The 26,054-nt window shown below is 42.5% G+C and overlaps 1 protein-coding gene across 3 annotated transcripts in view; it reads left to right on the top strand.

Moving 5' to 3' along the window:
• The window catches only part of LOC125879981 (alpha-2,8-sialyltransferase 8E-like), a 107,141-nt gene that overhangs the window by 31,224 nt on the left and 49,863 nt on the right, over positions 1 to 26,054 (top strand). The window contains exon 1 of one of the 3 annotated variants that reach the window (XM_049562184.1): positions 15,310 to 15,383. The exons of the other annotated variants lie outside the window; for them this stretch is intronic. Within the exon in view, the coding sequence (XP_049418141.1) occupies positions 15,319 to 15,383 (65 nt within the window). The 5' untranslated portion in view covers positions 15,310 to 15,318. Of the gene's footprint in view, positions 1 to 15,309; positions 15,384 to 26,054 lie in introns of those variants that run through there. 3 annotated transcript variants of the gene reach the window in all.

Here is a 26,054-nt window from a genome sequence, read left to right on the forward strand (position 1 = left end):
GTCTTTGAAAACTTCCCAGCCTCCATATAGCGGATACCAATTTTATGTGGCACCTACTGTTGACCTGCTTACTTCCCTTAAAGATGCACAGCAGCTATATTTTTCTCATTTTATTGGGAATGTTATGAGGAAAATAAGCAAACAAACAAAAAACAAAACAAAATAGGTAACTAGAATTACAAAAAACTGTATGCATGCACAGATGTGCTGTATCTCCAGTGTCTTCAGTTCATACAGGCAAGAATTGTCCATATGATGGTAACAGTGTGGAAATGTACAAAGAGTATGATTTAATAGAAAATGTAATCTGTTAATTTATTGCCTGGGATGCCGTCAAGGTGTGTTCTTACACTGACGTCATGGCCTGTGAGAGATGTACAAATGCACATGTGCGAAAATAAAAAGGAAGCTCTCTGTACACCAATGATTAGCAAAAACACAACAAAAAACTACAAGTTATGGGAGAAAAAATATTGGGGCAACTGTGTTTGCGAGGGCTACAGGCAACTGTATGGAAAGAGCCAGCGCCTGATGAGGATGAAGTGGACTAGGATACTAATAAAAATGAAGAAGACTATGCTGAACTGTTAGAGGTTTAGATGACAAAAGTCTTTCCCTGATTATGAAAGAAGCAGTGGATGATAGGAGAAAAGTGTTGAAGATACTGAGGGAGCATTGCCGAACTAAAGGGGAACCACGATTGATGAGCCTCTACACAGAGCTAACGTCTCTGCAGAAAGCAGAGAAGCTTCTCTGCAGAAAGCCACCAACAAGAGGGACTGTGGGGATTATACTAGTTGCGCAGAGATGGCTATTACAGCACTGAGGAATGCCGAAGAGACTCTGAGTGATGGGCTGTTGATTGCAATAATTCTAAAAGGTGCGCCCGAATACCGTTTGCCAATCCATGGCAAGGAGCTGCGAGAGCAGAGAAGAGTTTAATGCCAATTCAACAGAAGACAACATGATAAAGAAAGTGGCCGAGTGAAGGGGAGAGATAAAGAGAGCTGAGTGATAATGCCAACCTGCAACAACGGCAGCTAGAAAGAGCATAAGGCCTGGGAATGCACTGGCGAGCAGAGAGAACAGACACAGTGGTGCAGTTTTTGCAATAGTGCCACTCATGAAGATGCAGATAAAAAAAAAAAAGGAGAGACAATGTGAAACAAGCAACCGACGCTGAAGACCACACATTTGCATTTCTGGACTGAAATAGAAAGGGCAAAATGATCGAAAATGAAAAAGCCAAAAACAACCCTTTTGAGGCACAAAGGTTAAATGGCTGTCACTTCAAGCATATGTGCCCATCATCAGGTGTGCGTGGTGTGTAATGTTTGGACATACCGTAAACTGGTAAACCTGAAAACTTTGATGCTAATTATGGGTTGAGAGAAAAAAATCCTACCTAACAGGCCAACACCCTGCATAATTATTATCATTTAGCTCAAAACACACTCTCAGGAACCTATTTGAAACTATCAGTGCCTAATCAGACAGGGCAACTTTGCCCTTGGTTTGTCCTGTGTTTGCTTTTAGTGTGTCTTTCAAAAGCCCTGGTGACATTTTGGAGAGAGATGGTTTTCTCAGGAGGATAAACCCTAATACAAATAATTGTAAAAGCTGTTTCTGTGTAATGAGCACAATTTCTTTCTATGTTTTTTTTTCCTCAATTACTCAACAGACAAAAAGAGAACAGGCTGACACAAATACATATTTGTGCCACAGGGTAAATCTTTTGACCTGGATAGCTGCTCAAACTCCTTTCTTTCCCGTAAAACAGATAAGTCTAAGCCACATAACCTAGAATACTTTGAGATGCAAGGCCACGCTGTTAGCTGTGTAGGCTGTGTGCAGTTGTATCATCATGGCACCTCCACAAAATGCTCCTCCTTCACTTTCTGAAGTGCTCCCTCCTTTGACAAGAAGTTGTTCTAGTGGGTCCAGCTGGCTCTGACAACGAAGCATCACCAGCTGCCTGTTATGCATTTACACTTTGTTTTCTTGTCCTCAGCAAAACACAGTAAATACGTTAGAGGAAGTATCACAATGGAAGGATTAAATGAGGGCTGATTGACTCCGGGGAGAAGACAGACTGGGAAACTCAGTAAATCACCAGTGGCTGACTGGGAGGAAGCAGCTTCTGTGGTGCCAGTGTCAATCAGTGCTAGTCTAATATACACAATGCTGAAAATTAATACAAGGTTAACAGTAAGAATCATATAAACAGGTAAGTGTATGGTTGATTAAAATGTTCAACTATTATGTCCATGATGTTGCAGGGGATGTCCTATTATTCTACATTTTGTGACACAAATCACCAAATTCTTACGATGTAATCCTAGGAGAGACAGTAATCCTGAGGGAAAGAGAGAGACAACACAAACAGAGCTGAAATGGAGTCTGGAGCCACCTCAGCACCTCATACCTCTGCAGTCTGTCTCTCAGCATGAGACAAATGTAGTTGTCAAGCCTGATTTACACAGGAAGCAAAGATTTCCTGTGGTGCATCATGGTGGTAACAGCCTGCTACTGAAGGCACTCCTGCAACTGATTAGGGTTGCCAGCACCAAAGACGGATATAAGATGCTGCCTTCTTTAGTTAGTTAGGGCTAGGGCTATAAGAAAGCAAGTTGCCACTGCTCTCCAGCTTGTCACTGTTGGTGTACCCTGTATGTTCACCTGCTTCACCTTATAGCTGGGGTACTCCAGGGAGTTGGACAGTGCCGCAATTCAGTGATCTGCTCTACTTTAAGTCTGTTAAATATCCGGTCTAACTGATAGACACATTTGTTTTCACAAACACGGCTCAAGGAGGAGCTTCTTTCAGGATATTTGCCAAACCCATATTATACAATCATTGAGTATCTGAGGTTTGCATACTGCAGCGTCACCTGTACTATCACAAACACACCTTCAACAGGCATGCTGTTTACTGGAGTCACAAGTTCTGCTATTCAGTCAAGAAATCATAACATGAATGTATGTTTGAGATAAAAAGCAAGTTAAGTCTTATATTCCTAAACAGCCCTCTGTCTCTACCGAAACTATAAGCCTGATGTTATCAGTTGCATGACCTTAGGAGTCACTCTTCTTTGGTGGAGCTCTAGCTCTATTTTTGGGACTGTGGTGGAAAGAAATGTTGTGCGTTGAGAATTTGCCAGAACAAGAGGCCAAAGACAGGCTAATAACTGTGGATACATGCTCTCTTTCTTCTAAGGAGGGAGAACCACTGGCTCCTTTTCAGACCTGCTTCTTGGGTGATCTGATCATAAGAGGATAGCTATGATGACGTCTGTTTGCACACGGTATTAGGCGTGTCTCAATGGTCCTCGATTTAAACAAACATGTATGTTGTTTTACCTGGCAGTTGGTACACACACTTCAGTGACAATTAATCAGTTTGCCTTGAGGGGACAGACAGAGACCCAAAAACACATACAAGGAAACTTGCCTCACAGCTTGTACAACCAATAATGGACTGTGCCGACATTTATTTATTTATTTATTTATTTACCTCTAAACGCCTCTAAAAATGATCTTGGTCTCCTTGATGTTATATGAACCAGACTCTGCAGATTTATACTGGTTGTTCTTTTTAACACACCATTGCACAATGTTAGACACTTAAATGGTGCCCTCTTGATACAAGACGTCAGTTTCGCTGGCTTCAATTCATTTTTAAATGCATTAACTTTAACTATCCTTATGGCCTAAAACATTTTTGTCCCTAATACGTATCCACTAAGAAGCTCTGATCAGTTTCTCTTTGTGGTGCCCTTTGTGTCTAAAGAAGCTGGTAAAAAAGCTTTTATGTTTCTAGCTCCTTCTGGTTGGAATAATTACCTTCAGCTATTACTTCTTTGTCATCATTTCACTTATATAAAAATGTTCTGTGTTCTTATCTTAAAACAGATTGCTAATGTTTTCAGTAATGCCAATTCTGTTCCTCTTATATTTAGAGAGTGATTATTACCTCCGCCAAGGAGGTTATGTTTTCGCCGACGTTTGTCTGTTTGTCTGCAAAATAATTCAAAAAGTTCTGAACAGATTGTGATGAAATTTTCAGGAAAGGTTGATAATGGGACAAGGAACAGATGATATTATTTTGGTGGTGATCGGTTGAAGCAAAGTGGATAAAATAATAAAATGGCGGGAAATTCGAGCTGCTTGGCGGAGGTCTGCGCTCTCTGAGTACTCTAGTTGTTCTTTTGATTGTGTCCAAAAAAAACCTTTAACAGGGGAAAAAAACGGTAGCAACCTCAGGAGGAGCAACTGAGGAGGATCCTCTTCCAGGACGGACAGACGTGCAATAGATGTCATACAGAACAGATCAACATAATAAATTAACAGTAATCCGTATGACACAATGAGACAGAAAGAGAGAGAGAGAGAGAGAGATGCAGGACAGATGGTAACGGTAATAGCTTACAACAGCAATAATGAAAGTAATAATATTATAATTATAATTCTGGCTACTGTGGTACAATATGTTGAAAGTATATATTAATATCTGATAGTATACATATAATCATAACAATCATCATATGTGTATAATAACAGTAGAAGTATGACTAATGACTAATGATAACAGCAGCAGCAGGAGGCATCTGGCAGGACCACGACAGCAGCACAACCACACACGTCACGCTGTCCAGGCACCGCTGCAATAGAAGTTAACCTGCGAGACAGTGGAGCACAAAGGCTCCGGAGAAGAGGCCGAGTTACTGACATGCAGTACGGCCAACTTAGCAAGATGTAGTAACAGGACATGAGAGAGAGAGAGAGAGAGCGAGAGCGAGAGCGAGAGAGAGAGAGAGAGAGAGAGAGAGAGAAGGTGCCCGGTGTATTATAGGGGGGTCCTCCGGCAGACTAGGCCTAAGTCAGCCTAACTAGGGGCTGGTACAGGGCAAGCCCGAGCCAGCCCTAACTATAAGCTTTATCAAAGAGGAAAGTCTTAAGTCTTAAGGACCGCAACGGGAAGATGATTCCACAGGAGAGGAGCCTGATACCTGAAGGCTCTGGCTCCTGATCTACTTTTGGAGACTTTAGGGACCACGAGTAACCCTGCATTCTCAGAGCGTAGTGTTCTTTTGGGATAATATGACACTATGAGCTCTCTAAGATATGACGGAGCTTGACCATTTAGAGCTTTATAAGTTAACAGTAGGATTTTAAATTCAGTTCTGGATTTTACAGGGAGCCAGTGCAGAGAAGCTAAAACAGGAGAAATATGATCTCGTTTCTTAGTTCCTGTTAGTACACGTGCTGCTGCATTCTGAATTAGCTGGAGAGTTTTTAAGGACTTACTAGAGCTACCTGATAATAGAGAGTTACAGTAATCCAGCCTTGAGGTAACAAAAACGTGGACCAATTTTTCGGCATCTTTCAGGTCAGGGTGGGCCTAATTTTTAATATTAGATGAAAAATGCAGTCTGTGAGATTTGTTTTAAATGAGAATTAAAAGACAAATCTTGATCAAATATTACTCTGAGGTTTCTTACGGTAGCGCTGGTGTGTGTTTGGGATACAGGTCATAGGAAATTGCAGATTAAATAGTCAACTGAACCCATTAAGAAGAGCAATGTATTCAGACTGAGTTTTTGTGGATTTGATAGTACGATTGCTTTATTGAAAATACAGTACCATTGCCAATAGTGGGATAGTTAGTGGGCTAAAACTGTACATTAGTAGTTGAGGTAGCATGCTGAAAGGCAGATAGTTCAAATGTTTATTTGTTGTATTGACTTAAAAGTGGGGCACTGGCGCACTGCACTTTCTTCACATGGGAAAGCGCAGCTAGCCCTTGTTGCAGCAGCCTACCATACCATGACTTAGTCATACTAAAAATTATTTAAGAAAAACAAAATTCGGCCACAGGGGGAGCCACAGCGATCGGTTGTATTTTAGCAATTTTTAAGCATTTTTCTGTTGTTATAGCGCCACCCAGTTGCCAATTAGAGTTAAATTTCTCCAGTCACCTTGAGGCGTCCTGTTTTACATATCTACCAAGTTTAGTAAAAATCGATATGGCAGTTAGGCCTAGATAAGAAATTAGCTCTCTAGCGCCCCCATTTTGTTTGATGGGGTCAATAATGGAGGGGTCCCCTCAGATTATGTGTGGTCATATGCCTACAAAGTTGTATGGTGATCGGTGAAACCCTTGAGATGTTATACACCTTTATGTGATGAGCCACACCATCCGCAATATTCATTGCCTTATAGAAGCTCAGTTTAAGTAAGTTTTCCAACTTTTTCCAAGAGGGAACTTTAGGTATTGGTCCCTAGATTATGTTCACCGAGTTTCATGCAGATTGGTCAAACTTCCTAGGAAGAGATCAATTTTAAGTGTTTTTCAAAAAATTCAAAATGGCGGAAAATCTCTATCACCGGAAGTTATGGGCTCTTGAGGAAAATTTGTTCCTCATGAGGAGAGGCATCTCTGTGCAAAGTTTCATGTATTTACGACATATGGGGCATGGGATATGCCCATTCAAAGTTTGCAATTTCAATCGGTTGCTATAGCGCCCCCCTTTGGCCAATTGATGTAATATTGCTTCATTCGCATCCTCCCATGATCCTCTACCACTGTGCCAAATTTCACATGGATTGACCCAGTCAGTGAGGAGAAAAATGTGGAACAGACACACAGACAGACACGCCCACAGACTGAGTTTTTGTCATTATATAGTAAGATTATCCTCTTCATCTGAAAGGGCCTAAAAACAATCATTCCCTGGCATTAATTACAGTTAATGAAAGACAGCAGGTGACTGAAAAGCACCACTCTGCAAAGAGCTCCCAGAGGTCAACATTATCCTCTGGGTGCAGCACTTCCAGGAACGTGATCAAACAACAGCACGAAAAGAAAGAAATCAGTTTTTATTGTGTCTGTGAGCTCATTCATTTGCTATGGTTGAAGAAGAAGCCAGCAGAAAGTTTTCATTGCCCTATTGTGATGAAAACATACCAGCAGTGAGTCATCTGGTGAGACACCTGCAGAGGACTGAGAGCAGAGGGTTATTCCAGGTACCTGTGACAGGGAAAATAATACAGGCAGCCACGGATGGATTCCAACTAACAGGATCCAGGACACAGAGGTGACACTGACAGTCTGGCAGGGAATGTAGACATAGTTAATAATTATGTACAGCAGGGCTGATGAGGAAAGTGGAAACAAGTAGGCAGGTGAGGTCTGCTGTGAAATGTTCTAAAGTCTGGGATAAAGACACTAAATGTCATTTCAGAGTGATAATTTTCAGGCTCAACAGTTTGCACTTCAAGACCACATATGTCAGACTTTTTTTTTTTTTGAATAATACCACAGATCAAATTTGATAGATAACGTTTTTGCCAACGGTCAAAAAACTGATTTGGAATTTTGTCCTGTCAATCTCACGCTCCATTTTGCTCTCACTTGTGGACAAGACCTTGATACACTTGAACTTCTTTGCTTGGGGCTGCAACTCACTCCCAACCCATAGGGAGCATCAACGAATATGTAAAACAAAAAAAATTGTTAGGGGATACCAGAATGGCACTCAAAGACATGCACATTTTACAAAAGGCACAAACACATGAATGCATGTATGAACATAGACATTGTTTGCATAGACATAGACGGATGATGAGGGTGGACAGTGTGGTATCCCGTATAAATACAACTGGTTTGAGCTCATAAAGGAGTACTTGTCTAGCTGTTGGCATTATTTCAACACCGGTAACCTTTTTTTTTTTTTTTTTTCCCCTACTTGTCTGCATTGGTCTTCATAGCTTAGCGCCACAAAAGGGTGTAAGCTTCTTGTGAAGATTGATGTACTGTTAATCTTGCAGTCAAGTATTTTATACCCATAATGCGTGGTTGTGACCGTCACCCACCCTCCCTGGAGACTAGCCTAACAGCCTTTATTGGAAAAACTTCCTAATATGAGCCAGAGAGGGCCGTGATACACCAAAGTGTGTCAAGGGGAAAGTAAGGAAACAAGCAAGGGGGAGGTTGCAGGTGCTTAAGTCCTGAGTTATATAGTGACAGTGCATGCGGAGAAGAAGGAGGAAAAACAAACAAACAAATAAACAAACAAACAAACAACAAAAAACAGGGGAGAAACAGGCAGTGTAGCTGATGTATTGTGGCCTTGAGGTGGTTGTGCTCCATGCAGATTATCAAAATAAACATATACTACTATACTACTATACTGTACTGAAAAACAAAAACAAAAGAGAAGTCTATACTGAACACCAAAAATGTGAGAGTCTTGGTGGAGGGGGAAAGCCCGATTGTAGAGAAGAGTTGCCAGCGCGGTGTGGTAGGTTTGAAAAGCAAGTGGGCCCCTTTGGAGTGATCCATCGGTTCTTTGCGATGCGTCACGGAGCTGAAGTATCGAACATGCATGCGTGTATTTGAACCCTCCCAATGTGTTTATGAAAACCATCACCAGGGTCCAGGGCCAGCCCTGCGGGGGAAGGGGGGCGGTATGGCACCCCAAGACCACAGGAGCGCCCAGACCCCAAGACCAGAGAGCCGCAGAGGCCGCAGGACACCACGCAGGCCCAAGGACCCGGGGCAGCAATGGCCAGCACCCCCAGAGAGCCAGAGACACACCCCAGACAGGCGGGGCAGGAGGGCCCGCCCACCCACCACCCGATGCGGACCGTGAATATGAGTGCCCATAAGTGTGATGTGGTGCATTAAAATTGAGGACATAGGAGACAGGTGGGGGCAAGGCTGATGGCTACAGCACACTGCTGTCCTGCAGCCCGTGCAGCCATAGGCACCTGGAACCTGTTCCCATCTGTCCCACAAGATGTAGGCGTATGTTGTGCTTTAAAATTGGAGAACAGATAAGGATGGGCCGGGGGGCAGCATGGAGGGCTACCGGACACCACTGTCCCATAGCCTGCCCCATCATGAAGCCCCCCAATCCATCAGTGGTCTGCACCTCGAAGAGTGAGTGTATGTGGTGCATTAAAACTGTGCAATGTGTGGTGAGTGAACTAAATGTGGTTTAGGAGGCCAGGCCAGTGTAGGCCCGGCCCAAGGGCTGGAGGGATGGATGGGAGGGGCTAGAAGGTGGCGCCAACCAGACCCCGGCACCGCGAGGCCCCCAGCGCCCATGGACAGCAGGCCAGGCGGGCCCCAAGGAAACCCAACGGGCCCCCACCCAACCCCGCCCCCCAAGCAACTGCAGCGTCAGGCCCCCGCAATGGTCCCGACCTGGACCACACTGCCCGCAGCAAATCGACCCCCAGCAGAAGGACGAGGCGCGCCACCAGGGTGCACGGACGACGGGCCCCACCCAGCCCCCCCGAATCCCAACGCGCAGGAGCACAGGCCAACCCGCAACCCCGGCAGTACCCCCCCAGACCGCCACAGACCCAAAGCCGGACCCCCAGCCCATCCGACCTGCCCCCCACCGCCGGTCGCACACAAACAGGCAGGCCCACACTGCGCAGCACCAGAACACCCCCTGCGGGCAGCACCCAGCCCCCACACCAGGCCCCCCCGAGGGCGGAAGAGAGGAGCAGGGAGTGACGGGGAGAGGGGGGAGGGAGGAGGGAGGGGGAAGGGCGGGAGCGGAGCGAAGGGGGGGGGGGCCCACCCACCCCGCACCACCAGGGGCGGAAACAGCCCCCCAGGGGGGACCGGCCACGCCGCCCCAGGCCCAGGGAGCACGAGGAGACCCTGCCCCCCCCAGGCACACAGGGCGAGCAGTCCAGATGCGCCCGCCCCCAAGGGAAACCGCCCGGCCCTGCGATCCCCCACAGAGCCAGGGAGCAGGCCCGGATTCGAGGGGGAGAAGGTGCACCGAACACATGCTTAAGACCTTGAGTTCTGATGAACCGCTGTGGTATATTGTGGTGAGAGAGATAGAGGGATTAAGGGTTACATCATTAACAGAAACACGTTACATATTACACAACAGTCTTTCTTGAGTTGTAATATTTATATGTACAGGTATATGCTCACAGGCTGAGTGGCACTATACAGACACGTTTAGTGAGTGAATAAATGGTGACCATTTTTCTGTAAAGTATGTTAATTGGTTTCTGTGGCTAGCAGATATTTTCTCCAGCGAAATATGTTCTACAAGGAGATTCAGCCAATGGTTGATGTTGAGGGTCTGTTTATCTTTCCAATTGACTAGGATTGTTTCCTTGGCGATGGCGAGAGCTACAAGAAGAGAGTTGCAGTGGCTGTTTGCGAGGTCAGTTGTCATCAGGTCACCAATAAAGCACAGGTTGGGAGATAATGGGATCCTGCAGTCCAAAATGGAGGAGAGTTTTTGAGTGACTGTTGACCAGAAGTGCTGGACAGGTGAACGTAACCAGAGTGCATGAAAGTAGGTGTCTGCAGTGTTCTGAGTACACTGAGTGCATATGTCAGATTGACTAAAGCCCATTCTATTCATCTTTTGTTGGGTGATGTGTGTTCTGTGGAGTACTTTAAATTGGATAAGTTGTATATTAGTGTGTCTTGTCATCTTAAATGTATTTTTGCATATCTGAGTCCAGAAGTCAGGGTCCAGTGATACACCCAGCTCTTTTTCCCATTTTAAAATTGGTAAATGTATAGAACTGGTCTTTGACAGTAATTTATAAATCTTAGAAAGGTTCTTCTTATTACTCGGAGAAAGCTTTGTAATATGTTTGGCAAATTCTGGTGGCTGCAAAGTGTCCTGAGGCACTGGAATTCTCCTCTTGATTGTTTTTATCAATTGTAAATATTGTAGAAAATTGCCATTTCTTATTTCAAAAGTTTGAAATAAGTTTGTATATGTCATGAGTATATTGTCTTGGAAAAGGTGATGGAGATGAGTTACTCCCTTCATCTCCCATGTGCTAAAATGGAGAGGTCTTTTGTTAATTTCAAAATCCGGGTTGTGCCAAATTGGAGAAAGCAAGCAAGGTTCTATCGGAGAGTTTGTGATTTCTAGCGTTTTCCACCAGGCTGATAAGGTGGAAGCAATCATTGGGTTCTTAAGACAGTTATGACGTCTGAGTGTAGTGGTGATAAACGGGAGGTCAGAGAGTTTTATATTATTGCAGTCCGCCTGTTCTAGTTCGAGCCAGGAGTTGTAATCTTCGTTAGGATGTAACCATTTCAATAGGTATTGTAGTTGGTTAGCTAAATAGTAAAGTTTAAAGTTAGGAGCGTCCAGTCCCCCTTCCAATTTGTTTTTCTGAAGGGTGCTTAGGCTAATTTTTGCTGTTTTGTTCTTTGAGTAGAATTTTATAATTGCAGAATCTAATGACAGGAACCATTTCGATGTGGGTGTGAATGGAATCATGGAAAAAAGATAGTTAATTTGGGGTAGAATTTTCATTTTAACTGTGGCTATTCGTCCCAGGAGGGAGATGGGAAGATTATTCCAGCGCTTCAGGTCACCACAGATCTTATCTAGCAGCGGGCTAAAGTTCAGGTGGACCAGGTCTGATAGTTTGGGTGAAATATTTATGGCAAGATATCTTATGTTGCCCACAGGGAGAAAAAATTTTTGGTCTGCAGGATTCCAAGAGTTCTCCGTTATTGGCAGTATTGTTGATTTGGACCAGTTGATGGAGTAGTCCGAAAGTTTAGAAAAATTTGTTATGAGATTAAATACTTCATGTGAAGACGATTTCGGTTCTTGTAGATAAAGTAAAATGTCGTCAGCATATAGATTAATTTTATGCTCTGAATTGGCGGAATGGATACCTATGATCTTGCTGTTCTGACGGACTGCCATAGCCAATGGTTCGATGAATATTGCAAACAGTAGAGGTGAGTGGGCACCCTTGTCTTGTTCCTCTCTGCAAAGTGAAGCTTTGAGATGTGATCCCGTTGGTGGTGACTGTGGCCTTAGGGGAATTATATAAGGCTGATACCCACTGGATAAATGACTCTCCAAAGCCAAATCCACTCAGGGTGGCAAATAGGAAGGACCAGTTGACCTTGTCGAAGGCTTTTTCTGCATCAAGTGACAGAATAATTGCTTTGGTATTAATGCGTTGTACTTTACTTATCAGATTAAGAACTCTTCTGACATTATTACTTGAGTGTCTGCCATTAATGAAGCCCGCTTTGATCGTTATGAATTATTGATGCGATTATTTTCTCCAGTCTAGAAGCAAGTGCCTTTGAGATAATTTTGATATCACTGTTGATTAGTGATAGAGGACGGTAGCTAGAAGGAAGTGTGGGGTCTTTGTCTGGCTTTAGTAATAATTTGATTGCTGCTGTATTCATGTGAGGTCTTATACCTCCATTCTTTTTGATCTCTGTCACTGTCCTGATGAAAAGTGGTGCTAATATTATATAATAACAGAATAATAACATAAATGTTTTATAAATTCGGCAGGAAAACCGTCTGGACCTGGAGCCTTACCTGTTGGCATTTTGTCTAATGCGCTCTGCAGGTCATTAATAGTCAGGGGGGCGTCTAACATATTTCTGTGTTCCGTGGATAATTGAGGTAAATTTAGGTTATCGAGAAAAGCTTGAATATCTTCTGGGTTTGGATTGTTTACTGTTGAATATAAGTTATGGTAGAAAGAATAGAAAATCTGATTGATCTCCTGAGGAGATTGTGTGTAATTTCGGACGGCCCCTGGATTGTTGGTATCAGAGATTTTTCTTTATTGCGTTGAAGCTGAATAGCCAAAAATTTTCCTGATTTGTTACTGTGTTCAAAATTATTATATCTTAGTTGCTGTATGATAAATTCAGTTTTCTTTGATAGAATATTGTCCAGTTGCGATTTTGTACACTGTAATTGGGTCCATACTTGATCACTTGGATTGTTTGCATATTCCTGTGTTAGTTGTTTAATTTTTTCCTCAATGTTTTTTTCTGCTTGCAATTCCTGTTTCTTCTTGTAGGAGGAGTATGATATAATTTTTCCTCTGATTACTGCCTTCCCACTTTCCCATATTAAAGATGGAGATAAAGTTGGAGAGTCATTGTCTTCAAGAAAGTTTGCCCACTCCCGTCTCACCATTTTGTCAAAGTCTGGGTCTTTAAGTAAAGAGATATTAAAGCGCCATGTTGGGGGCCGTTTATGGATGGTTTCTATTTGCAGATTGAGTGATATTGGTGCATGGTCGCTGATAATGATCGGGTGTATTTTTGTGGTAATTTTTTGTGAGATGGAGTTATTTAAGAGGAAAAAGTCAATTCTTGAAAATGAGCGATGCACAGGAGAGAAGAAAGTATATTCCCTCTTCGATGGGTATTTGAGTCTCCAGCCATCGCCAAGCCCAAAATCATCCATATATTCCTGTATTACCTATTGTGACTGCTTTGTGTGTACTGAATTACTAGATCGGTCTAATGATGAATTTAGGACCGTGTTAAAGTCTCCTCCAATTATAGTTGTCGAGCTGTCTCATAGGTTAGATAGTCAAGAGAAGACTGTGTGAAAGAGGGCTGGATCATCAGAGGAGGAAAGGGAGAATACTGGGTGGAGTATGTGAAGTGTACATTCACACCCTGTGAGATTTTTTTTTTTTCCTTTTTTTCCTTTTCAATAAGTCAGTGTTGTGCTCATTATATGTACATATATATCCATACATCCACATGTACATACATATACATCTGCATATATACATACATACATACATACATACATACATATATACCAGGGCCGCACGATTAATTGCATTGCAATCGCAGGAATGCTTAATTATCTGTTGCAGGAGAAATGTGTCAGAGTACCATTTTGAATGAAATATACATATTTCAAGAATAGTGCAGCCCCAGTATATATGTACATGCACACACACATCTTTTGGTCTTTTTTTTTTTTATTTTTTATTCCTTTTATAATACAATTAAGCTATGGTTCTACTTTGTTTTGTGGTTTTAGGGGCACTTATCTCACTTAGAAGAGCCATGGGGTGGTGGTAGAGTGGCGGAACAGCTGCCCATCTATGTATAATTTGTCAACCACAAGAGAGGTCCTATTTCCCCTCTCTTTTAAAATGGGATATAACTGCGATGTGCCTTTTAGCTCTCGTCCTTTACTCTTAACGGGCATTTTCTGCTGATAATGTTCGAATTTGGCGATGATCGGACGAGGACGCTGACCTCCTCGGGGTCCGAGCCTGTGGACGCGGTGACTGTTGACAGTCTCTGTTGGGATCTTGAGGGCCGTCACCATGAACTTTTACCTGGACGTCCGGGTTGTCTGGGGTGCTCTGCGGGAGGCCAGACAGGATGAAATTGTCTCTCATGCTTCTGGACTGCACGTCGAGGATAGTTTCCTTCAGGAGTTTATTTTCCTTTTTGAGGAGATCTACATCTGAAGTGACCGCCGCTAAGGTGGAGTGGAGTTCAGCGTTGTTTTGCTGCAGGTCGCTAATCTGCTGGTAAATGAACTCCAAGCTTACCTTCAGGTCTTTTATCTCCTGGTGGAGCATACCGAGCACTTCTAGCTTCTTGTTGATGGATTCCAAGACGCTAAATTCGGAGGATAATAAGTCTTGTGTATCGGTGGCTGAGTCAGTCTTCTTCCTCTTATTGGGGTTGTCGGCAGGACCCTCCATGACGCCTTTTCGTAGTAGTAGTGATCGATAAACTCTTCTAGGTCCTCCACTCTGGCTGATGGTGCAGGCTGGAGTTGTCATCCGTTAAGTAATTATATTTGTTTGGCGAGTTTGTTGATATCTAATCTAGCAGCTCGGCGCCGCCATGTTGAATCTCAAAATCTCACAGTGGTCTCGCGGTCTCACGCTGCCATCCAGTCTCCAACACCGGTAACCAACACTGCAGGTCTAAACAAATAAGCAAGAAAACTTCCTTTTAAATAGGAAAATCTTTCAGCTGCCAGGTAGGAGACAATGTGTTAAAAGCTGTTTTGTTTATGGACATGTTGCTAAACTGGAAAACCAGAAAGATGAGACACTCATGGGCCAAGAAAAAGATCCTACCTAACAGGTCAATGCCCTTATTTCCGCATATAATGCATATTTCCATTTCCATTTCCATTCTGCATTGGAAAATACTGATGATTTCAGGTTTAGCCACAAAGGCTTGTGGTCACAGGTTGTAAGCTAAATGTACTGCAACAGAAGAGTGATTTGCATTTTGTCAGAAAATATATGCATGTTAATACCAGGGGTAAAAACAACCACTGATTCAATCCAGACAGGCAGGAATAGGAGGAGCAAGAGGAGGTGGAGGGAGGAGTGGAGTAAAATAAAGCATGAAACTGTAGAAATATTGTTGAAATATTGAAAGTCTCGAGAGACAGAGTGTGAGAACAAAAGGTGAAGGGGCTAACATTTAGCAAGAGGAAGAGGGGAGTTATGAGGGGACAGCATTTGAAGTCACACTTCTCTTTAATGTTCACTTTCATTTGTTTGGGGACCCTGCTGACCACTCTCCTCTGGTCCATGGTCAACAACAGGTAAGTGTAAAGCTACCTTTCCCAACCACCTAGAACAGATTTTTGTATTTCTGGTGCTGAAGGTGTGTTAATGGGGGTAAAAAGATAGTCAGAGGCATGATAAAGAGGCATGCTGGGGTTTGACAAGGCTACAAGACTAGAGTGGGAGAATATATTGTTATAGAAGCTAATGATATTGGGGGAAAATAGAAGCATTTTGCAGTTTTTCCACTCATGTCACATAGCCGTGAAAGGTGTAGTTCGTGTGAGAAATAGAGGCTGATTTAACCCTTTTAACCCAGGTGTAAGTGAATATGTCTCATAAGGCACTATGTGTATATGTACGTCAATACAATGAGTTATCTCACTACACCAAGCAATCTAAGAGTAAAGATACTAGCATGGAAACTTAAAAAAATATTTTGGAAAGCATAACTTCTTCAATGCAAAATAATTGACAGGCTAGTTGTTTTATAATAGTGTAAAAAAGTTATTGCCTTTAGAAGTGTCTGTGAGAAAAATCAAAATATTTTTAAACAGACATGGCAGAAACCCTCACACTGAAACCTTAAGAGTCATTGAATGCGATGTGTGAGAGGCAATCACACGAATACCCACCTGAAATGAAAGGATGTTTAGCTGACACACTCTGACATTTACAGTAATACCAATATACCATAGGTTGTGGGTTTAGAGTTCTAAAACTGGGACTTAATCTTTTTGAAACACAATAACTGCAAGAGAAGAGGATACATAACTGCACAAGCACACGTACCACAGACCACAGATATTACAACACTTGGACACACGATGAGCCTCCTGAAATGTAGTAAAGAAGCCATCTCACTCTACTCTGTTTATCAAAGTTAGTCATGCAAATGGAGCCACACAGTTGACTGCATAAAAACCATAGTCTATAGACTATGAATAATGTTAGCTATTGTGACATCACGGGCGGCACGGTGGTGTGGTGGTTAGCACTCTCGCCTCACAGCAAGAGGGTTGCCGGTTCGATCCCGGGCGTGGGAGCCCTTCTGTGCGGAGTTTGCATGTTCTCCCCGTGTCAGCGTGGGTTCTCTCCGGGCACTCCGGCTTCCTCCCACAGTCCAAAGACATGCAGATTTGGGGACTAGGTTAATTGGAGACTCTAAATTGTCCGTAGGTGTGAATGTGAGCGTGAATGGTTGTTTGTCTCTATGTGTCAGCCCTGCGATAGTCTGGCGACCTGTCCAGGGTGTACCCTGCCTCTCGCCCGATGTCAGCTGGGATAGGCTCCAGCCCCCCCGCGACCCTCAAGAGGATGAAGCGGTTAGAAGATGAATGAATGAATGAATGAATTGTGACATCACCCATTCATTTTGAAGCCTCAAGTTCAGCAAATAAAATATAAGTGAGTTATTAAAATTCACCCCCATACAGTTGTCAAGACTGTTGAAATTAGCTATAGAGACCCAAACCGTTTTTTTGTATCAGGCTGTAAACAACCAGCATTTTAACATGGGGGCACATGATGACTGACTGTTTTGGAGCCAGCCTTGAGGTGCCATTCAATGAACTGCAGTTTTTGGCACTCCCCGATTAACTTCATTTTTTCGCCCAAGAGGTTGCAGCTTGATAGACTTCTGATACAACTGGTTTTAAGTCAAATTAATGTTGTAGCTGCAGGCATTGTTTCACAGTTAACTTAAAAGATAAACCTGTGAACAACCACAACTGCAGTTTTGAAGAATAAGCAAGAATAATTTCCTCTTTAACAGAAAATTCCTTTGGCTGCTAGGTAGGAAAGATAAGTAACTTCTTTCAGTTTCAAGTGCGTCCCTGTTACAAAGTGTGCGTGATGAGATGCTTGAGCCTTGAGTCATAGTACTCACAATGGAAGATGTATGTATATATATATATATATATATATATATATATATATATATATATATATATATATATATATAGCTATACTCTGGTGTTTTTACCTGGAAGTATATGTAAACAACAAGGCGATTCCCTAGGGGCACCACCGAAAGTGAAAGGGGTGAGCGTTCCCCGAGGCCCCTGCACTTCCGTTAGTCGCAAAATTACTGGCAGTGCCTCCAGAGGTAAAGGAAGAATATATATATATTTTTTTTTTTTTTTTTTTACCGATGGATTTCCAGATTGCTCTGCACGTGATTAGGGACACAAGACACTTGGACAGATCACACTGCAGGGAATATCCCACTAACCATCCAGTTACAATAAGGAAAAACATTTCATTTCTCTGTAGGGTCTTTTCCATTATGTCCTCAGACACGTCCAATAACACTTTGACAAGCACTTTTAATGGATGTAAATTCAAGACCGGAGTCAAATTTCTTGTATGCAGAGATGGGCAAAAATACATCAAAATGTATTTTGGTACAAAATACAAAATACCCCTCAAATAAATGTATCAAAATAAAATACAAAATACTGGTGCCAGAAAATGTATCAAAATAAAATACATGTATTTTTTTATTTTCAAATAGGCCTACAAAAAAAACTTTTTTTCTTTTTCTTTTTAGCCGCAACACGCAGCTCTATAGGTTACTCTTTCGGTCGCTTGGTTGGTCAGTTGGTCCACAAAGCTTTTCGTGAGTAACTCAAAAAGTCCTTGACCAAAAATGCTCAAAATTTGAGACCATGAGTAATGCACTAACCTAGACAGTTAGCATAAGCATCACTAGCTTGATATTATGACTATCATCACCATGTATTTATAAAATAGGCTATGTAGCCAGACCCAGACATAAATCATACATCAAGCCAGCTGACATCTGTCACACTCAGATAAAATACCTTGACAGACAATCTGTTGAACTTGGAAGACATGAGCAGCAAGGTAGTCTACTGGTAGTGTGGGTCCATCCACGTGAGCAGCATGCCTGGCAAGTCTAGTCTAGCTGTGCTGTGAACCCTGTCCACCAACAGTCTAGCTAAACAGCAGCAAGATACTGTAGCTACTGTAGCTAGCTAACTTGTTTGCTGTCTAATTTGGAGCCTTTGGAGCCCTGTGTTCAACTTTTTTCAAATGAAAAAGAGGGAAAAAAGCCTGGGGACATGTAGGCTACCCTAAAATATTATTTATTGATTCAGATTTAGATTCAGACAGCTGTCTTGATCCCATGTGAGGCAATTCATTTGTAGCATACTCATCCCAAGCATCAACCACAACAACATACAATTTCCTATGTTATGCACAGTCCAGTAAAACAGACCACTATGTCACTGAAGGGCACATTGAATGGCCCAAGTTTAAAAAAACATATAGATAAAAATACTTTTAAAAAAAGTAAAAATATTGTTACATCCAATACTATAAGAATGTGTAGCCTATTATTTTGTTTTTAGATTTGTGGAGAAAGTATTCTGAGTATTTTAAATACAAAATTACTCAACCCAAAAGTATTTTGTTCCAACACATTTGCTTTTTATTGGCCTTATCAAATACACACTCCACTCGGTGGGATCCAAGATTGTGTATGACGGGAAAGGAAGAGGACCTCAACGTGACCCAGGAGATTTTCAGTACCTTTGCAAAGGTATGTTTGTCCTCCATGAATTTTACCAGCTGCTTGTTTGGTATCTTAATGTTTTACCACAAAGGATATATCATTTTCATTTTCTTCTCCAAGTTCTGCCGAAGGTCATGTGTCTATTTACATACAGGCTCTTTGACACACACGACTACCCAGCATGGTTTACGGCTTTAAGATATAAAGAAAACTTTTTTTTTTTCATATTGAACAATTTTTGGTGGTGTTTGTTCCAGGAGCATCCGTTTCAAAACAAAAGATGGGACACGTGTGCTGTTGTCGGGAACGGAGGGATCCTGAGCGACAGCGGCTGTGGAAAGATGATCGATTCAGCTCAGTTTGTTATCAGGTGAGAAAGGTGGCCGATGTAGTGGACTGAAGGGCTGATGGCAGCCTGGATGACTTGGATTGGGACTGGGGGCAAAAAACTTGATCGGGACATCCCTAATATTGGCCTATACATTTTGGCATCTCGTCTACATGGAAACACAGTTTAAGGTCACAAAACACCTTCGAAGGAGCATATTTTTTTTTAAAACTCTGGTATCTGTTTATCTGTGGGGACATGTGGAGTGTTTGGGAAATGGTGATGTAATGTCCTAAATTTGCACATGCCAATTGTTACTTTATGAAATAAGCATGCGGTAGCACTTTATAATACAGCCCGTGTTTTACGACGTAACTCCCCGTGTCTTACGGCGTAACTTCCCGTGTCTTACGGCGTAACTCCTCTAAGACCTGCCGGGGTCTTACAGTGGAACTGCTACTGTCTTATGCTGTCACTCCCAGTGTCTTATAATGGAACTTCATGCGTCTTACCTTGCACTTACTGGGACTTCCCGGGTGACTCTCTGACATCTACCATGACATTTTGGGGGAGCCTATATGGTTTAGTTTCACTTATGACTTACAGTGTAACTCGCTATGTCTTACAGTAAAACGTCTTACAGTCCAACTCCTTTTGTCTTACCATGTAGGCCTACTTATTAAAACTTATAACTATAAAATCAGATATGATTTACAGTTTTAAAATACACGAAAATCATACTGCAATATGTAACCTGTTTAATCACACAATGAGTGTAAGTACCAGGTACCTGCATGGTAAGGAAGGGTGAACAGTGTGCAATTTATAATACAGCCCGCTCCCTGATAAGTACAGTGTAGGTCTCTGGTAATTACAGGGAAAGTCCCTGGTAGGTACAGCAGAAGTCTCGGGTGCTTAGAGTGTAAGTACCAGGTACCTGCATGGTAAGGAAGGGTGAACAGTGTGCAATTTATAATACAGCCCGCTCCCTGATAAGTACAGTGTAGGTCTCTGGTAATTACAGAAAAAGTCCCTGGTAGGTACAGCAGAAGTCTCGGGTGCTTAGAGTGTAAGTACCAGGTACCTGCATGGTAAGGAAGGGTGAACAGTGTGCACTTTACAATACAGCCCGGTCCCTGATAAGTACAGTGTAGGTCTCTGGTAATTACAGGGAAAGTCCCTGGTAGGTACAGCAGAAGTCTCGGGTGCTTAGAGTGTAAGTACCAGGTACCTGCATGGTAAGGAAGGGCGAACAGTGTGCACTTTACAATACAGCCCGGTCCCTGATAAGTACAGTGTAGGTCTCTGGTAATTACAGGGAAAGTCCCTGGTAGGTACAGCAGAAGTCTCGGGTGCTTAGAGTGTAAGTACCAGGTACCTGCATGGTAAGGAAGGGTGAACAGTGTGCACTTTACAATACAGCCCGGTCCCTGGTACTTACATGCTAAGTCTTGGGCACTTAGCATGTAAGTACCAGGTGTCTGCGTGGTAAAGAATAAAGATATTTTATAACTCTGAAGTTGTCATTGTGTGATTAAACAGGTTACATATTGCAGTATGATTTTCGTGTATTTTAAAACTGTAAATCATATCTGATTTTATAGTTATAAGTTTTAATAAGTAGGCCTACATGGTAAGACATCAGGAGTTGGACTGTAAGACGTTTTACTGTAAGACATAGCGAGTTACACTGTAAGTCATAAGTGAAACTAAACCATATAGGCTCCCCCAAAATGTCATGGTAGATGTCAGAGAGTCACCCGGGAAGTCCCAGTAAGTGCAAGGTAAGACGTATGAAGTTCCATTATAAGACACTGGGAGTGACAGCATAAGACAGTAGCAGTTCCACTGTAAGACCCCGGCAGGTCTACTGTAAGACAAGCGAAACTACACAACAGGTTCCTCTAAAATGCCATGTAGATGTCAGAGAGTTACCATGAAAGTCCCAATAAGTATATGGTAAGACACGGGAAGTTATGCCGTAAGACACGGGGAGTTACGCCGTAAGACACGGGAAGTTATGCCGTAAGACACGGGGAGTTACGTCGTAAGACACGGGGAGTTACGCCGTCAGACACGGGAAGTTACGCCGTAAGACACGGGGAGTTACGTCGTAAAACACGGGCTGTATTATAAAGTGCTACCGCATATGCTACAAACAACAACAATGGCGGACAACTGGTTTGGTTAGACCAATGACTACATTACACTTAAACTTAGTATGTGGACAGAATTATTTCTCTAAAGAGGAGTGTAGGAGAGGAGTGTATCAATTTTTAAAGATATCTGTACACATGTAGAAAGGGCCTAAGTCTTCTTTTTGCAGGTGCAACCTACCTCCTTTGGAAAATGGCTATGAGGAAGATGTGGGCATCAAGACTGACCTTGTGACAGCAAACCCAACAATCCTCCGAAATAAGTGAGCAAAAGGGTTTAAGGACCTTGTAATGTTTCTTTTGTTGTGTTGCTTGTCTTATCTTATTAAGATTTTTATTATTTTCAGGTATGGGTCTCTAAATGGGTATCGACGTCCGTTTGTGGAGAGTCTGCGTACCTACGGCAACTCACTGCTGCTCCTTCCCGCCTTCTCCTTTGGCTTCTCCACTCCTGTGTGCCTGCGGGCTGCCTACACCACTTTGGAATTTGAAAGCCCCACACGGGCTGTCTTCTTCAACCCTGACTACCTCAAGAGTCTGGCCCAGTTCTGGCGCTCCCAAGGCTTACAAGAAATGAGGCTCAGCACTGGAATAATGATGGTTAGCCTGGCACTGGAAATCTGTGCTGATGTGCATCTTTACGGGTTCTGGCCTTTCAGTAATCACCCACATGGACTCTATGCCCTGACTAACCACTACTATGATGACATGAAAGCGAAGCAAAAATTTCACGCCATGCCAGCTGAGTTTGACCTCTTGTTGAAGCTGCACAGTCAGGGGGTTTTGAGGCTTCACCTGGGAGACTGTGGACCAGGTGGAAAGTAGTTCCCATACCCAGTGGCAGCTGACTGGACAGGAACAAACTGTTGTGGATGGACTTACATGGAATACTGACTTGGCTCATCAGTAGCCAAAACATTTGCACTGAAATCAAAATGCAACAATCATAAGACAACGTTACAAAAACACTCTTGCTGTGTGTAAAAAGCTGTGTTTATCACCACAGATGTTCAGCTGGTGTCTGCTGGAGGTTATTTTGATTTAAATGTTCCACTTCTGCGCATTGTTTGCACATGTTAGATACTGCATATCATAGTGCACTGAGATTTGTTGCAAATTGTAAAGGCCTCACTCATCACTCTACGCTTTATTCTAGGGCTGGTTGGCCTTCTTTGACCTTTCGTAGGCTCAATCACTGGTATTTGTTCATTTATAAAATCATACTGGGTAAACTCCCTACGTACATTTGTACTTTGATTGAACAGAGATCTGACTGTAGCTATAGTCTGAGATCTCAAGACTCAGTTTTGTTGTCTGTTCCTAGTGCTCGGACTGAGCTGGGAAAAAAATCTCTTATGTGCTCCACTCCTCTCACTTGGAATAACCATCAAAAAGATTTGAAACCACGTAAATTGGTCTCTTTGCCTGATTTTAAAACTCTCACAAGTACAAGGATGAATGTATTGGTTGGGGCTTGTCATTGTCATTGTTACAATGTGTCTTTTATGTTTTTGAGTGGGTCTTGTGTAACTGGGAGTATTGCCTTTTATACTTATCGAGTCTTAACAGTGATTTTCTTATCCACAGTAATAATGTACAAGCTGTTGTGACCAAACTCGAGAACTGTTTGGGGGCTAGCTTGTGGAATGGTTGATGCTGGAATGGATGGTCTGGAGGGATGGGGGTAGGACTTTGAAAGACTTTGTTTCGCCAGGAGACAAAGAGTGTTGATTTTGACTGCAGTCATTGCATCTCAGCAATATGCATTGAGTCCACAGCTACATGCCTACTGCCCATGGCCAAGGGCCCTCTGTCTGCTTTTCTCAAGTGTCTACAAACCCCTAGATGTGGAGCTGTGGATTTTGTCTGTTTTTATCCTGGGATTTCAAGGCCCTGGCCCTTTGTTTGCTATGACTGGACAAACAACGTTTTGTGCTTTCACCAATCACAACATGGTAAGGTGGGACTTATTTCTCCAGACCAAACATTCGAGCATCAACCCTTTAGAGTTATGTCAATGTTTGTGTGTGTGTGTTTTTTTGGTGAGCAACATGAGATGAAATGGAAAATGCAGGTAAAGAGAATAAATATTTATCACAAAAAAAGTTGTTTGTTTATGTGATCAGCAGCTGGAGTGGAATTCAAGTGTCTAACCAGGGAAAAAAGCTTTTCTCCAGGCATCTCAGCTTCCATGATTTAATGTCATTGAGTCACAAAGTGTCCAAAACCTGCCAAGATTTATGCATTAAGCTATTTCTCGGCAAACCACATTTGGCTGGAACACCATATGAGCCACTGATTTATTGACATAGTTTGCATAGCACTATTATAAGCATTCCTCCATTGATTCTCTTTTTCTTTACACTTCATATAACAAATAGCCCAAAGGGGCAGAACCCTAATACATCTGTGGTAAGGATTTTGTGAAAAACAGTAAAATTAATATACTTTTTTGATTTTGACTCTATCAACGCCAAACTGAGATGCACATTTCCGCTATCAATCAAAAACCTTTGCAAATGGTGTCGCCTAGCAATAACTTGGCCATAATCATTAATGATTCATCCAATCATCACAAATCTTGGATGATAGCTTCAGTATGAGAAATAGGCATATATTTATATCCATCCGTCCATCCATCCATCCATCCATCCATCCATCCATCCATCCATCATGGTGGGGTTCAGACAATTTATGAAATGTAGTTTAGATACAAATAAGACAGGGGAAAGAGAGATGAAAAGTACAGTATGAGAATGTGTATATATTTTTTTTTCATTCATTCATCTTCTAACCGCTTCATCCTCTTGAGGGTCGCGGGGGGGCTGGAGCCTATCCCAGCTACATCGGGCGAGAGGCAGGGTACACCCTGGACAGGTCGCCAGACTATCGCAGGGCTGACACATAGAGACAAACAACCATTCACGCTCACATTCACACCTACGGACAATTTAGAGTCATCAATTAACCTAGTCCCCAATCTGCATGTCTTTGGACTGTGGGAGGAAGCCGGAGTGCCCGGAGAGAACCCACGCTGACACGGGGAGAACATGCAAACTCCACACAGAAGGGCTCCCACGCCCGGGATCGAACCGGCAGCCCTCTTGCTGTGAGGCGAGAGTGCTAACCACCACACCACCGTGCCGCCCCTATATTTTTTTTTATAATTGATTATATGCCATGATTAAATCAATTTGATATTATTATTTGAAATTTAGGTTAGAAAATGCAACATTTGCTGATTTAAGTGACTTCCAGTTTGTCGATGCAGTGTGACCTTGCCCACTGATGGTCTTCTATCCAAATGCACATACACAAACAAATAATATTGTTGTTGAACAGATACAGATACATCTGCGGATATTCTCATTTATCCATGTCATAGTCATCTCAAGGCAATTAAATCAAACTATTGTGGTGCAGTTTAAAATAAATATAATAAATAAAACATATTCAGGTCGTTGGCCAGTTGATGGGTCTTCACAGTGTGGGGCGATGGCTCCCTGTAGCTGCTGATGTCCAGCAGGCCCCGTCACACTGATGACGACTCAGTGGCCGAGAACTTGTGTTTTTAGCTTTTCGGAGTAGCTTATCTTTGCTTCCACTTCGCTAACTTTCTCCTTTGTGTTCTGCTGCAGGGTACCAAGTCGACAAAATAAAACTAACCAGCCTTGCAAAGTGCAACTCCTCTTTTCCTTTCCCCAAATTCACAATGGTAGACATATCTATGCAGGGTTAATACATCCAGTCAATTAGGCCATTAATGGGATGAAATGTTATTTTCTTTTTAGAGAAACTAGCCTGTTGCCACACGTTGCCATCCTAGACATTGCACATGGGATTCCACTCATATTGGCCGTGACCTTGTTATACATCCAACTGCAGCACTCTGCTCATGCCCAAAGGCTCGTCGCATGAGGGCAAGTTTTGTACTTCACAGAATCACAAAAACGTCCTTTCAGTTGCCATATTTGTCGCCTGTTCTCCAGGCAGTTTGACTGTGAACTTGACTTTTGACAACAGGCACTTAGTGGGGAAAAAAGTGGACAAAAAATTGTGCGAGGACACATAATTTAATCTGAACAAACACTGAGCTTGTAACTCTCAGTGGTAAAAATGTGTACTTTTTTGATTATTTTGAAATATTACTAATTTTACTTTTCTTCAGTATTTTCTGTCTTAAGTATTACATTGCTACATATGATGTCACAGATGTTACAGAGTAAAAAAAAAAGAAAATAGCAAAATTAGAAGTTGCAGCTGAGAAGAGACATTTTTGGAAAGGTACATATTTAATTTACACCTTCACTGGTAAAGTGATGTACTAATAATTACATCATTATAATTGCATTTCTGTACCTCAGCACAGTTAAAGAAAACAGGTTGCACCTACCTTAATCAGTCACTGGTTTGATGCACCATCCAGCCTGCATGCTCAGTAAAAATCAAACACACCCAACAGGTATGTTTGAAATCCTAGCGTCAATAGGATCGATACCAAAAAAGGGATTACTTTCCCTCCTCTACATCTTACCTATTTGTATTTCAAGAGCAACAAGTGCAGCACACCGCAGTGTGCACCAAGACCCAGTTTAATTCTATGCATAACAGCAGTGATGGCTTAATGAAAGAGGAAAAAACATGAGAAAGAAAACTTGGAGCTGCAACTGAAAAGAAGGGAGGA

This window comes from Epinephelus fuscoguttatus, linkage group LG19, assembly GCF_011397635.1.
Source record: "Epinephelus fuscoguttatus linkage group LG19, E.fuscoguttatus.final_Chr_v1".
In the NCBI taxonomy this organism is placed as follows: domain Eukaryota; kingdom Metazoa; phylum Chordata; class Actinopteri; order Perciformes; family Serranidae; genus Epinephelus; species Epinephelus fuscoguttatus.